The sequence below is a fragment of the Theropithecus gelada genome, chromosome 13 (assembly GCF_003255815.1).
Source record: "Theropithecus gelada isolate Dixy chromosome 13, Tgel_1.0, whole genome shotgun sequence".
Lineage (NCBI taxonomy): Eukaryota > Metazoa > Chordata > Mammalia > Primates > Cercopithecidae > Theropithecus > Theropithecus gelada.
Genome location: NC_037681.1, coordinates 14,425,828 through 14,441,338, shown reverse-complemented (window position 1 = coordinate 14,441,338; position 15,511 = coordinate 14,425,828). Strand labels below are relative to the sequence as shown.

The window sequence follows — 15,511 nt, the reverse complement described above, 5'->3', positions numbered from 1 at the left end:
TATATGTGAGTGGGTTTCTATGAACAGATGACAAGAACCACAGGGATTCTTGGGACTGGCACCAAAAAGGGGTCAGGAAGGCAGGTCAGAGAAGGTCAAGTTTCTACAACCAATACAGTTATCTGAATAATTAGATCAAAACTGTCAGATATCCAATAGCTTGCTGCTGACCTAAAATTCCAGGATGATTCTTTTAACTCTCTGCCTTGCAAGTGAAAACTCTTTGTATTTTCCCTTCACCATCACAAGTATAAACAGAAAAGTGCCCAGCACCCTGCGATAGTCCGATGCACCTGTGAATGGATCTTTTCCAAGAAATTAAGTTAACTGATAATTATTATTTGGATCATATTACCATGTAGACACATCAAGACGAATTTGGTTTCAATTAACTATGAGGCTCCAACTATAAGGCTCCCCCTTATCAATTGCCCTGACCCTTACTAAATATCTGCATCCTCTTTCTAGTCAGAGAAACCTGCACAACACAAGTGTCTTATTTTAACATCACACCCTCTTCCTGAGGCATCTTTTTCTTTCCTGTTATTCCCAGGATAGATGACGGCACATTCTGCACATCATTTGAATGAACGCAAGTCCTGCTCATTTCTGTTTCATCCTCTCCCTGCTTTTTATTACTTAGTGTTTCCTATGTGCCACACTGTTGTAAGCACCCTATGAATATTAACTCATTTAATTAATTGTAGTAATTTTTATTAATTTGATCTTCATTATTTTGTAAGTGGACATCAGGTTTTCCAGCGCCATTTGTTGAAAAGGGTATTCTTTATATATTGAATTGTTCTGACACAGTTGTCAGAAATCAATGGGTCATAAGGGAAAAGGATTTCTGGACTATTCATCATGTTCTATTGCTCTGTATGTCTATTTTTATGCCAGCATCTCATTATTTTGATTACTCTAGTTTTGTAATAAGTTTTGAATTTGGGAAGTATCAATTTTCCAAATTTGATCTTCTTTTAATAAGATTTGTTGGGCATATTCCTTATGAATTTCAGGACCAGCTTGTTAGTTTCTGAAAAAGGAAAAAAGACACAATTTTGGTAGAGACTGCGTTGAATCTGTAGTTCTTTTTATTAGTATTATACTTCAAGTTCTGGGGTACATGTGCAGAACGTGCAGGTTTGTTACATAGGTATACACGTGCCATGGTGGCTTGCTGCACCCATCAACTTGTCTCCTACATTAGGTATTTCTCCTGTTATCCCTCCCCTAGCTCCCAACCCCGTGACAGGCCCCGGTGTGTGATGCTCCCCTCCCTATGTCCATGTGTTCTCATTGTTCAGCTCCCACTTATGAATGAGAACATGCAGTGTTTGGTTTTCTGTTCTTGTGATAGTTTGCTGAGAATGATGGTTTCCAGCTTCATCCATGTCCCTGCAAAGGACATGAACTCATCCTTTTATATGGCTACATAGTATTCCACGGTGTATATATGCCACATTTTCTTTATCCAGTATATTATTGATGGACATTTGGGTTGGTTCCAAGTCTTTGTTATTGTGAATAATGCCACAATAAACATATGTGTGCATGTGTCTTTATAGTAGAATGATTTATAATCCTTTGGGTATATACCCAGTAATGGCATTACAGGGTCAAATGGTATTTCTAGTTATAGATCTTTCAGGAAACACCACACTGTCTTCCACAACAGTTGAACTAATTTACACTCCCACAAACAGTGTAAAAGCATTACTATTTCTCCACATCTTCTCCAGCATCTGTTGTTTCCTGACTTTTTCATGATTGCCATTCTAACTGGCATGAGATGGTATCTTGTTTGGTTTGCATTTCTTTAATTACCAGTGATGATGAGCATTTTTCTTATGTCTGTTGGCTGCATAAATGTCTTCTTTTGAGAAGTGTTTGTTCATATCTTTGGCCCACTTTTTGATGGGGTCGTTTGTTTTTTTCTTGTAAATTTAAGTTTTTTGTAGATAGTTCATTTTTGAGACAGTCGACTACATAACAATATTAAGTCTTCTGATGCAGGAACAGAGATATCTTTCCATTTATTTAGATCTTCTTTATGTTCAACAATTCTTTTTAGAGTACAAGTGTGACACTTTTTTCATAAACTTATTCCTAAAAATTGTATTTTTTGATGCGATTGTAAATGACATTGTTTTCTCTTTTTTTTTTTTTTTTTTTTTTGAGACGGAGTCTCACTCTGTCGCCCAGGCTGGAGTGCAGTGGCCAGATCTCAGCTCACTGCAAGCTCTGCCTCCCGGGTTTACACCATTCTCCTGCCTCAGCCTCCGAGTAGTAGCTGGGATTACAGGCGCCCGCCACCTCGCCCGGCTAGTTTTTTGTATTTTTTAGTAGAGACGGGGTTTCACTGTGTTTGCCAGGATGGTCTCGATCTTCTGACCTTGTGATCCACCCGTCTCGGCCTCCCAAAGTGCTGGGATTACAGGCTTGAGCCACCGCGCCCGGCCGACATTGTTTTCTTAATTCTGTTTTGTTTTATTCATTGTCGCTATAAAACACAATTTGTTTTTGCATATTGATCTCATATCCTACAAGCTTGTTGAACTCATTTATTATATCTAACAGTTTTTTAGTCAATTATTCAGGATATTCTATTTAAATATTTTAGAATAATCTATTTAAAAGATCATACAAATGGAAATAGTTTTATTTTTTTCCTTCCAAGCTGAATGCCTTTTATTTCTTTTCATTGTCTAAATGCCCTGACTAAAAGCAGCTCTAGTAGAATACTGAATGGAAGCGGCAAGAGTGTATCTCCTTGTCTTGTTCCTGTTCTTTCAGGGGAATGTATTTAGTCTTTCCCCATTAAGTATGATGTTGGCTGTGCATTATCACGTTGAAGAAGTTCCCTTCCATTCCTGACCTGTAGAGTGTTTTCAAAATAAAAGGTTGTTGATTTTGTCAAATGCTTTTCTCAGTCTGTTGAAATGGTCATATGGTTTTGCCTTAATTCTACTGATATGCATGCTACATGAAATAATTTTTAAATATTAAACCAACCTTGCCTTCCTGAGATAAATCCCACTTTGTATACATAAGTTTGAATTCTTACGTCTTCTTGATAGATTGACCCTTTTCTTTTTCTTAAATGTCCCTCTTTAGCTCTAGTAACATTTATTATTTTAAACCCTATTTTGTCAGTGTAAAGCCACTCAAGCTCTCTTAGCATACTGTTTGTGTGATATATCTTTTCCCTTTTTTTTTTAACTTTCAACCTACTGGTATCTTTGGAACTAAATTTTTTTTCTGCCTAAAACCCAGATATTTTAGATGATATCTTGTAGCAATTCTTGATGCTGCTTTCTCTCCCTCCCCCAACTGCAGGACTTTTTGTTGCTTGTTTGCTGTTTGTTTGGTGACTTGGCTGGACTATATCAGCAAAGTCTATTTCCCTGTGCAGCTTTTTATATTACTCCTCAACCAGTGAAGCCTGGGACATGGTTATAATACCCCTAAACCCTTTCTCCCTTCTCCTAGAATAACAACGGTTTTAGCAGGCTTCTCTGACTTTCTTTCACTGATCTGTTAAGTTTCTAGCTGATCTGTTGTATCTACTGATATCACCCTCAACTGTTAGCCTCCAGTAACTGCTGGCTGATATGGCCTATTGTTTTCAACAATGCCTTGAGTCTTAAATTACTCCACAGTATGATCCATTTAAAGTCAGGCCCCTTTGCAGGGTAATCTTTGAGAGCAGTCTTTGAGACATGTTATAACCTCAGGAGAGCTCTTTTCATCCATCTCTTCTTCTGGTTCTTCTGTTAAACTTCCAGTTGGCCTACTCTTTAACTTATTGCAATCATGGGGCTACTAGCTTTACTTCCTTGCTCACAACCTAAATCTTCATTGTTTTTGACAGTGCCCTTAGGCTTGAACGTCTCTATATTTTGTTCCAACTAAAGTTAGTCTACTTAGAGTTAGCTATAGAGTTCTCTGTTCTATAGCCTGTCTCCTCTCCTTGGCAGAACCTCTGTTCCACTACTCTGGAGATGGGGACAGAGAGAGTAACCTACTTCTCTTGGAGTGATACCCCTGGTGTGTCAGTGGGATGCTGGACTAGGGCAGTAGCCACTGGTCATCTTGGTTTATTTCCCCTGTTGTGAAAACTCAGCCTTATGAGCAAGTTGAGAGTTATCAGGGTCCAGTATTCCTAGTTTGCTGCTTCTGGGGTAGATTCAGTTATACTTGCCTGCAATAGAGTCTGTTCAACATATTGCTGGGATTGGAGTAGGGCAGAGTTTGGTTACATATGCTGACAACCTGACTTTTCTGGGTAGAAACTGTAGTCCTAAACTGGGATCTGGGATTAGAGGCAGCCCCATCCTCTTGGCTATGTTCTCCAGAATAGAGTTTTTCTCACATTGAGCTGAGGGGTGGGTAGAGAAAACAGGCCATGACTTCAGATCTTTCCAATGTTCAGAAGATTTGTTTCAATTTCCATCTGTTCTTAGGGCAATTTCCAGAGACTAGATGGTTGTTTTTGGTTTTTAATGATCTCACCGGTTATAGTTGTTTCACTAGGAAGAGAGTCTATGGTGCTTCTCATGCTCTCATTCTGGAAGAGCTTCTCCCTTCTTCCCCCTTTCCCCTCACTTTTGCCGCCCTTGGTTTGCACTTCTCATGGAAGCTTTGTCTCACATACACTTTCTGGGGAACTTATATTAAGAAAGCATTTTAGAAAGAATGTTCAGACATCTGTATGAAAGTACTGCATGAGTGAAAGTGATGCCAATGGTTGATGAAGTGGGCTGCTACATCTAAACCTGGACTCCAAGTTAGTAGACTGTTGCAGAGCTCAAGTTGTTCTCCTACCATCCTCCCAAGATTGACATTCTTACTCTGAGAGGGACTGGACTATCAACCATCAGGTGATCATAAGGCTAAATGGGTTGCCATATACTCACAAAATTTGGAATTTTAGAGCAGGAAAAGGTTACCAGGTATGGACAGCATCTTTATTTTATAGATGAGAAAACTAAGGTGCAAACAGGTAATTTTCCAAAGCCAATAAGATAATTAATATCTGAGTAAATAAGGCTTTTGATTCTTAGTTTTGGTCTTCCCACAAGGCACTATGCGAGACTTGCTCCCTCATTTCTTTTTAGAAAAAAAAAAGAACAATAAAATGCAAATAAAAATAAAACACCAATTATAAAGCAGCTTTCTATTAAAAGATATTCGTATATTCTTTGAGAAAAAATAATTGACTCAATATGGGTACCCTTCTTGTAGTCCACCTGATAGTCTCATTTCAGTGACTGAATCTAATCTATTTTGGAGTCAAACTGAAGGAAAAAGAAAAAATATTCATATGTGAACTTTTAATTCTATTGCCTCACTATGAATTTGCATCTAGGTGTTAGCCCTTCTCAACCATTCCTTTCTCAATTTCCCAGTGATGTTTGCTGAGTGTGTGTGTGTGTGTGTGTGTGTGTGTGTTGGGTGGGGGGAAATCCCCTGCACTCACTAATATGAACTAAGAAAAAAACAAAACACATGTAAAAGAGATGTTGAGGTAGTATATGGATGATGTATTATTCTCATTTTTCACTGAGTATCAGTAATCGTTGCAAAAGTGTTGTGTGTTATCCTAAAAGAATAAGAAATGTAATTTAAAATAAAAACTAACATTTAAGTGCCAATGATATGCCAAATTCTTTACTTGCTTTATCTCATTTAATGTTCCTAGCTACTCAATGAGACAGATATTTTCCTCCCCATTTCAGATAAAGAATTTCTGAAAGGTAATTAACTTCACCAAGGTCACATGGCCACAAGTAGAAGAGTGAGAAGTAGGCTCATAAAAATTACAAATCCAGGTATTTAGGTGTATTTATGGAACTTGTTCTTTGGCTTCCTGTTTTTTAAAAAATTATAGTGTAAAGTTCATAGAGATCTGGAACTTCATTCCTTCTATGAATGACTACTCATGGAGTCTGGTAACACGCAAAAGTTTCAGTGTTTGCTACCATCCTTGTTGTTACCACCTCCTTCTTATCCTCCTTCTTCCTCATGTATAGAGACAATATAAGACAGTTTGCCAGACAGTTCTGGTTTGTGCCTATAGCTTTGCATAATTATCATTATTATTATTCATTCCCCAAAGTGTCCTGGTTTAGATACTTTCATGGTCACCTTAATAATCATCACTGAACGTGTCAAGGGTGTTGTATTGCAGGTGCCCACTAGGTGTCAGCAGTGTGACCTCCCGAGAACACTCAGAGAAAGGATTTCATTACAAAAGTCAAATCAGAGCAAATAATTAAGTGTAGTTCAAAAGCTACCTGCAGCCTTGGCCATTCAAAACAAATGAGAGGACAGGGGGAGGAGAGAAGGAACAGGTGCAGATCAGATAGCTCCTTCTTGGGATCTGATAGAGAGGGAAGGTTTCCTTTCCTCTTTAGAAGGACTCCAATGATCTGTGGAATGACCGCTACAGTATCCTTTTAAATTTTCACCCACAAGACAAAGCCAGTATGCAGTGAAATGAGGAAATGCCTTTAAGTGAAGAGATTTTTATTCCTTTCATAAACTGCTCAAGCCATGATTGGATGGAGGTCCTCCAGGTAACTCCATGGACTTTAACAAGTCTATTGAATAACTGCGTTTGAGTTGGAAGCTGAGTTGCCTGAACACAAACGATTTAAAGAAGATTAGAAAGCGTCTAGATGCAGAGCTCAATAACACACTTGGAATCTTCTTGGGAGGACCCACGGACTGTACCTATATTACTTTTGACCCAGGTGGATGCAATCACTCTCTAGAAGCCTCCCCGACTTCAGATGTGTGGCGCACATCCACCCAGGGGTGTAGGTAGGAGAAGCCCACAAGAATGGCTCTGCAGATGCTCGTGACTTTCAGTCCTTGGAATTGTTTGCTACTGCTAGTGGCTCTTGAGTGTTCTGAAGCATCTTCTGATTTGAATGAATCTGCAAATTCCACTGCTCAGTATGCACCTAACGCTTGGTTTGCTGCTGCCAGCTCAGAGCCAGACGAGAGGATATCTGTTTTTGAACTGGATTATGACTATGTGCAAATTCCTTATGAGGTCACTCTCTGGATACTTCTAGCATCCCTTGCAAAAATAGGTAAGTCCTTCAACACCTGGTTTGGTGAGCTATTTTTTTGCATAAGATAGTGAATGTGAAAATGCCTTGTAGATAATGGGCTAAGAGGATTTTAACTGTTACTGCTATTACATTAAAAATTCTCTTCCTTTCAGTCAAGGGAAAGTCATAACTGCATTTTACTAAGCTGTTTAATACTTTGAGATTGTGCTTTGATATTTGAGAGTATACTTCTGTGTACTGGGTTGTGTTGGTTTCTTCTCATTTCAGGGTGACAACCATGTGACATTGTTGACATGCAAAACTCTCTTTAGAAGAGAGTTCTTTAGAAAACTCTCTTTAGAAAACTATTCTTTAGAAGTAGCATGTGCTCCTTGCAAATTGACAGAAAGCAAAAAAAAAAAAAAAAAAAAAAAAAAAAAAAAAAGCCATAGGCAACTAGTATCACTCAGTGATGGGATGCTGGGGCATATAAGATTATATCTGTCAGTAAAATATTAGTTTATACCCAGGCCAAGTGGGGCCAGTGAGCACCTCTAGTTTCCTTTGTGAAATAAAGTGAATCCAAGTTAATAGATTAAATTCCAATCAAGGGATCTTTGTGTCAAAAACCAAAGAGGTGGTTATTCTCTGTGACTATTTAATCCCTAACTGCACCCCCTTGTCTCTTTAAAACCAACTTATTTGAAAGTGGAAAATTAATATAATTATCTCAAATGCTAAGCACAATGTCTCCTTTGCCTCAGCTATAAACTTTATGTTATTTGAGTATGTAGATTGCCTTATTGAGATAGAATCAATGAAACATTTTAATTCTCATTTATGTATATGTGTATGTTTTCTCTAGGATGGATGTGAAATGTGGGTTGAGCTTTGAGGTCTGGCAGTTACCTTCTGTGGGCTCTGGCTATTCACCTAGCTGCCTCTCCATGGGTGTTGGGGACACTGGTATAAGTGTCCCCTTTAGACTATCCTTTATAGTTGCTATTCATTTTGAGCTAGTAAAGTGTGAAGATTAAATAGGAATTGTTAGTTTGAAGAAGTCTTGTGCAATTTGCTTAGTAATTAAGTCACACAAAGGGTCTTACTATATTTTTAAGAGATATTCAAGTAAAAATGGCTTTCTAAATGGATAACATTCTCAGTTCAGAGCAGTCTAACATCTTTCGTGAAATCATATGGACACTGATTGTGTTCAAGGTGATCTTACTTGGTACTTGAGTTTTCCTTTTAAAACAATATGCTAGAGATTCTGTGTTTCCTGCTCCCATTCCACAACCCGGCTTCCTCTTCACAGAAATGGCTCAAGTCAATCTGAGTACCAGGAAACTCGTCCTGTCACTGACTAGCTAGTTGCTCTATCAATAAACATATAAATGCAGAAAGGGTGCATTTTGTCTTGGTTTTATATTTGTGTAAAACCTAGCTTGTTTTGTAGAGGCATTGTATGCATCCATATTCATTCTGTCTAGGAGTGAAGAGCACTGTGAAAATACGATTATTCATAGAACTGTTGGTTTAAATGTTCTTGATTTTCATGATGTAATTTAACATACTTTAGAAAAAAGAGTAGGATATCAGAATACACTTATTCAAGTACAATTTCATATTCACTAGTCTTCAAGAATTTAGATTATTTTTGTATTCCATATGGACATGAGGAGTGAGGAGATAAAAAGGCCATATTTATTGGCCGGGCGCGGTGGCTCAAGCCTGTAATCCCAGCACTTTGGGAGGCCGAGATGGGTGGATCACGAGCTCAGGAGATCGAGACCATCCTGGCGAACACGGTGAAACCCCGTCTCTACTAAAAAATACAAAAAACTAGCCGGGCGAGATGGCGGGCGCCTGTAGTCCCAGTTACTTGGGAGGCTGAGGCAGGAGAATGGCGTAAACCCGGGAGGCGGAGCTTGCAGTGAGCTGAGATCCGGCCACTGCACTCCAGCCCGGGCGACAGAGCGAGACTCCGTCTCAAAAAAAAAAAAAAAAAAAAAAGCCATATTTATTGAATATATACTATGTGCCAGGTACTAGGCTGGTAGTTTTATGTATAAGGGCTTATGTATTAGGGCCAAAATAATAATTATGATGATGATTTATACTTTTAACACTTAAGAAATTCATATGGGTTTTTAAATATTATATTATTAAACATGAATCAGAATAAAATTAATAATCATTATTATGATTCATTCTTTTATTCCTCATTCTATCAAGGTGTTTTTTCTATCATGGGTGTTTTTTCTATCATGTTCATTCTATCATGGGTATTTTCAGAACACCCATGAAATATGTGGAAATGACCGTGGTCCCTGACCTCAAGGGACTTGCTCTAATAGGGAAGGTAGTTTAACTTAGTACTTACTGCCCATAGATACTCTGACAGAAAAACATCAAAACTCTCCCCTAGTCCTTTTTAAAACACCCAACTGTGCACTTATAAAACAAAGATAATGTAGAACAAAGATAATACAAAGCCACCTCAGACTTTGTGGTTTATCTTCTACTTCAGTTCCACGTCTTAGAACGTCATAGACGAATGTTCCTTGAATCTTTGGGAAGAACAGAATTGTAGGGCCTTCTTTGACTTTCAGACAGGACTTTTAATATTTGTGTCCATTTAAGCTCTAAGGACTGAAACTGTAAATTTTAAGTGATTGACTCTATTGTCCATCATGAAAGGGAGAAGTTTTAAAATGTGAAAGGCAGGTAGCATTTCTCTTTACAGGGCCCTACTTATGGATGTGTGGCCTCTTCCTGCACAACTGTGTAGAGAACGACTTGACTTAAAGCAGGTGAATGTTGGATCCATCTCAGGAAACTGGATTCCTGGAAGCAAGGCCAAACTGGGGAGCTATAAGGCCTGAGAAAATCACGCTATGGGCTCTTCCACCTCCTTTATATATTAAAAAAGTTAAGTTTGGTTAAAATAAGCACTAACTGAAGAAGAAGGAGAAGGAGAAGGGTAAGGAGAAAGAGAAGGAGGAGATGGATAAGTAGTAGGAGGAGGTAAAAAGAAGGAGAAGGAGGAAGAGAGTAAGAAGGAGCAGCAGGAGCTGGACAAAGAGAAGATGAAGAAGGAGAAGAAATAGGAGGAGAAGAAGAAAGAATTAAAATAAAGAGGAGGAAGAGGAAATGGAGAAATAGGAGGAGAAGAAGAAAGAAGTAAAATAAAGAGGAGGAAGAGGAAATGGAGAAATAAGCAGTGATTAGAAAATGATGAGTTCAGTGCACCAGAAGAGTGCTTACCCCGACCCTGAAGCCAGATGAAAGTGGGGATGGTATTCCTTGGTGATAATTACCCCCTGTTGTGTTAACTTATAGTGAATGGAGAAGTTCAAAGCCATGGTCAGGGAAGCTTATATCATCTTTGGATGGGTGAATCTAACAATTCCCAAGGAGATATTTGCTGACTCCCTGTGGCCTGTGGCTGGAAGCCCACCACCTTCCTTAGGTTTGAATTCAAGGTCTTCCATTATTTGTCTCAAAATCATTTTCCAAGTCCTCTCCTGACACTTTTCCCAGTTCAAAGGTTGCTCTAGCCGAGTGGATCCCCTCAATGAACGTCAAAGGTATCTGGCTAGGCCATTTGTTCCTCTCTTCTTTCACTCTTGATGTTCTCCTCACCTAAAATCTCTCCCATTCTGTTACCCAATCCTCATCATTCTCCAACAACCTGTTCAATCTCTTCTCATGAGAAAGCTTCTCTGATAAACATTTAACTGTTTATTCCTTCATTTATACACTTACAGATGCTTTCAGCAAATAGGCCAGCTGTTGTGGACAAGATACCGTGCTAAGTATTTGGGGAGACATGACAATGTAAATCATTCTGCTTGAGTCTGGGGGGTTTCCACATTATTAGGAGACATGAATCATGCACAAAAAAATAGTAGACAGGGATTATTGTTATTAGACAGAGTCAGATAAAATGCTTTATTAGTAGTAATTCAGAGGAACATATGAACTTAGGAAGAAGCTAGGGAAAGCTAAGCCTCAAAGGATGAGCAGGACTTAAAGGGACCAAGGAAAAGGACAATCCAAGCAGTGACATTAGAATGAGAAGACAAGAAAGAGGCCTGCAGAGTGACGCCTTTGACTGACTGAATGCAGGCTACATAAAGATAGTGCAGAATGTGTGGGAGACCGACTTGGAGAGAGCCCCATGGTGATCTGCTGAGCTCTGATCTCTCACCATGTTTGTTGATATGTTCAATATGCCGTTCATTATATACTTACACGTCATCTTCTTAGTTGCTCATGTCTTGTTTCTAAAACTTTATCAATACTGGGAATTGCAGTTGTCTACCTCTCTGGTCTTCCACCTGGCGGTACTTAACTGTAGTCTTTGCACAGTGAGGCTCAACTAATACCCTTGGTTTACAATCCAGGAGATGCTTTGTGTGCCTTCAGAATCCTAGGTGGGAATTGAGACAATCAGAGACCCATGGTGTAGAAAAATCATCTGACAGTAGAGTGTGGAATGACCTGGGGGGTCAAGGGTGAGATTGGAGGTCAAGAAGACAATGCAATCATTAAGATGAGAAATGGGAAGATCCTAAATAAAGGCAGTAGCCAAAGAAATGGAGAGGAGGGGATAATTTTAAGGGTAGTGAATGAGAGTCATGACATAAGAAATAAATACAGAGCTGATTGATGAAGAGTCACTCATGAGAATGCGACCTGATTTCCCTCTTCAGTGGCTGACCAGATAGCAATGTCATTGGTTAAACACAGGAGACAAAATAAAGGACTTTTAATTTTTGTGTATGTGTTGGGTGAAGAGGGGAATGAGGTCAGGTAAGTTTGGAACAAGCTCAGGTTTTGGTGACTATAATAGATTCGGCATGAGCTTGAAACCTGGGCTTGCATGAGTGCAAAAGTTTCACCCTCGTTTCTCCTTTTCCCTCACGCACCCTCGCAGATCCCTGTAAGATGGGAAAGCAGGAAGGAGGATGGGGGAGGGAGCAGCTGGCTGAGAATGATTCTGTGACCTGCACTGAGCTGGGCATGTTACCTACTGATCTTATTGACGGCCCTCATGACACTACCAGTTCCTGCTACAGGTGGGACGCTGAGGCTCGGATGCCAGCCAGCTTGCCCACGGTCCTGTCTGCTTGACTTTAAAAGACCTCAGGTACACCCAGACCGTTTCGTTTGCAAACACCTAACTGTGCTCTCCGCTGTTCCGCAGGCTTCCACCTCTACCGCAGGCTGCCGGGCCTCATGCCAGAGAGCTGCCTCCTCATCCTGGTGGGGGCGCTAGTGGGCGGCATCATCTTCGGCACCGACCACAAATCGCCTCCGGTCATGGACTCCAGCATCTACTTCCTGTATCTCCTGCCACCTATCGTGCTGGAGGGCGGCTACTTCATGCCCACCCGGCCCTTCTTTGAGAACATCGGCTCCATCCTGTGGTGGGCAGTACTGGGGGCCCTGATCAACGCCTTGGGCATTGGCCTCTCCCTCTACTTCATCTGCCAGGTAAAGGCCTTTGGCCTGGGCGACGTCAACCTGCTGCAGAACCTGCTGTTCGGCAGCCTGATCTCCGCCGTGGACCCCGTGGCCGTGCTGGCTGTGTTTGAGGAGGCGCGTGTGAACGAGCAGCTCTACATGATGATCTTCGGGGAGGCCCTGCTCAATGACGGCATTACTGTGGTGAGATGTCATGTGCCCGCCCCCGCTTCCGGGGAAGATGAGGGTTCGGGGTGGGGCTGGGGACCGGAGGCTATGGAGAGGGCTCCAGCGTGGCTCAGCGCAGCACGACAGGGATGAGCTTCAGCCCACGCGGTGTGGTCCGAGTTCTGGTGAATTTCCTGAGGATCTGCACTGTCTACATAACGGCTCACTCGCATTGCTTGTCATTCACAAGCCAGCTCGTTTCTCTAAAGAGTGGGAAAGGAGAAAGAACGTGTCATTCTTGAGTTAAATGTAGTTTTTCACTTAGCAAACAGAAACTGTTGCTAATGGCCCTTCTGGGGTTTCACGGCAGCTAAAGCAGAAGCTGATGTTTCTATTTTCTCTCCATCATCAGACCTCACTCTCACTCCCTTTATATGCGTTTTTGTTTTGTTTTTTAACATACCGCATTAGAGATAAGGGTCAGGGAAGAGATGGCGACAGATTCGTGAAAATGTGTTAGTTTTTGTATCACTCAGTTGCGGGACTTGTATGGAAAAACGTGAATGAGGTGTTTTTGCTTATGAGTCTTTCTGGTGGGAAACTGAGAAGGATATACAGGCTTGAGCAACACCTACCATTAAGGCTCAGGGGATGTCTGCAGGCTGGGGGTGCTGGAATATTGAGAAGTAGCCAGTCCCGTTACTCAATTTCATTAATTACTACAAACTTTCAGCAGTTGTTAGACAAGAAGACTTTTATACATACTTTTATATACATTTCTTATTTTTAAATTTCTGTCACAGCACATAAGTGATACTAGAATACATTTTCACTGTAGGAATCAAACAGTACAAAACTATATCGCATGAAACACAAAAGCTTCTGCTTGCCCTCACCTCCTCCTCTATGCAAGAGGCAACCACTTTTATCAGCTTGGCCTTTTCCCTCCTGTCTTTGTTATATGCATATACAACATTTTTGCAAATCTTTTATCATGTATGTGTATGTGATCTGTATTTTTTAATATAAAGTGGGTGGATTTTATGTATTGCTTAGATATAACAAGTCTTTCCATGTCTTGTTTTTTTTTTCTTTTGTTTGAGACGGAGTTTCACTCTTGTTGCCCAGGCTGGAGTGCAATGATGCAATCTTGGCTCACCGCAACCGTGTCTGGCCCTTTTTCTATGTCTTTTCAGCTATTGCATAGTATTTCATAGATGAAGTTACAGTAACTTATCTAACAGTTTCCTGATGAATGGGTCATTCAGGTTGTTTCCAAAGTTTCATTCTTACAAGCAATGTTGAAATGCATGTTGAATATTATTTTTTTCTGCATGCCTCTTTCTTTGCATTTGTATTTTTATATGATGTTTTCTTAGAAGTGAAATTTCCAGTTTAAATAATATGTATATTTAACAATTTAAAATGTGCTGCTGTTTGAATCAGCTCCTATCTGCCTCTTTGGTAAATGAGAGATTCTCACTCTAAGGTTATAGATGGCCAAACACATGACACCCAACATTGGGCAGATGAGACTGACAGCAGTTTATCAGTCACCTATACTCACCGCCAAGGGGAGGAGGATGCCACATGCCCCGCAGGGCCACACAGAGGCTGCACTTGGGAACAGAATGAACAAGCAGGAGCTGCGGGAGGCAGGCTTTGTAGTAACAAGAGAACCAGGTGCTCCCTGGTTCTCACAGGAGGAGGTGATTGAGTTGTTGGAATCATTTTGCAGGTTGGCAGGGACCTGAAACCTGAGGAAAAAGCAGGAACTGTGCCTGGTACCTTTGATAAGGAGGGTGGTTTGGCTGGGGCAACTTATCCAGGGATGGGAGCGAGGAGGGAAACTTGCAGATAGACCAGCTGAGGTCTTCATAATTTTGCCAAATATCGAGGCAGTACATAATATCAAACCTTAATTTCAGCCCCTAGGCCACATCTGTCAAGATTTTCCAGAAAGCCTTTATCAGTTTATACTTCCTTAGACAGTGTATTGCATCCATATTTTCTTGTATCTTTGACAAGGGACATTGTTTCCTTAATGTTTTCTAATGTCATGAGCAAAAAGCATTTCTCATATTTGTTTTAATTTCCATGATAATATTAAGCAACTTTTCAGCAACTGCAAATCGTGACTCTGTCACATGCTGTACATTGAAAGCTCATGTCCTTTCAGGGTTGGCAAACTTAAAAAAATACAGGACACCAAGTTAAATTTAAATTTCAGATAAACAATGAATACTTTTTTTAGTAAAAGTGTGTCATATGCCAATTTTTATATGCAAATGTTGCATCTTGCCCATTTTTCTTTGGGACCACTTGCTTAAAAAAGATTTATAGAAATTCATTAAATTATCTTACCTTTAAACTTTTGAATGTCTCATAAAGACCAAATATTTTCTTCCATTCTATCATTTACACTTTTGAGATTATAGTATCTTTTACCCTATAGAAGTTTTAAACTTTTATATACTGAAACCTACTAATGTACCCTTTTTTGATCCTGGGTTTCATATTTTGCTTCCAGAGATTGTGTCTAACCAAAAGACATGCAAACATTCAGGTTTTAATTTTTTTCCCATTTACAATTTACTAATTCACCTGGCAAGCAAGATCTTTTTTGTAAAACCTTTATGCAAAAGTAGTACAGAGAGAAAAAGTCCCCTTTGAGAAATAATCTGAGCTATACCCACAGATTTCCAAAGCAAAGGAGGCCCATACATGAAGCCAGATGTCAAATCATGTGTTCGTAATGAGAATCCCCAATGGCTGAGGCAAGGCACTAGAATCATCAGGCTGGTGTA

At 40.1% G+C, this 15,511-nt stretch overlaps 1 protein-coding gene across 1 annotated transcript in view; it reads left to right on the top strand.

Moving 5' to 3' along the window:
* The first annotated feature begins 6,375 nt into the window (after window positions 1-6,375).
* Window positions 6,376-15,511, top strand: part of SLC9A4 (solute carrier family 9 member A4) — a 60,568-nt gene continuing 51,432 nt past the window's right edge. Inside the window, exons 1-2 of the mRNA XM_025354681.1 lie at window positions 6,376-7,103; window positions 12,277-12,740. Of these exons, the coding sequence (XP_025210466.1) occupies window positions 6,848-7,103; window positions 12,277-12,740 (720 nt within the window). The 5' untranslated portion in view covers window positions 6,376-6,847. The remainder of the gene's footprint in view (window positions 7,104-12,276; window positions 12,741-15,511) is intronic.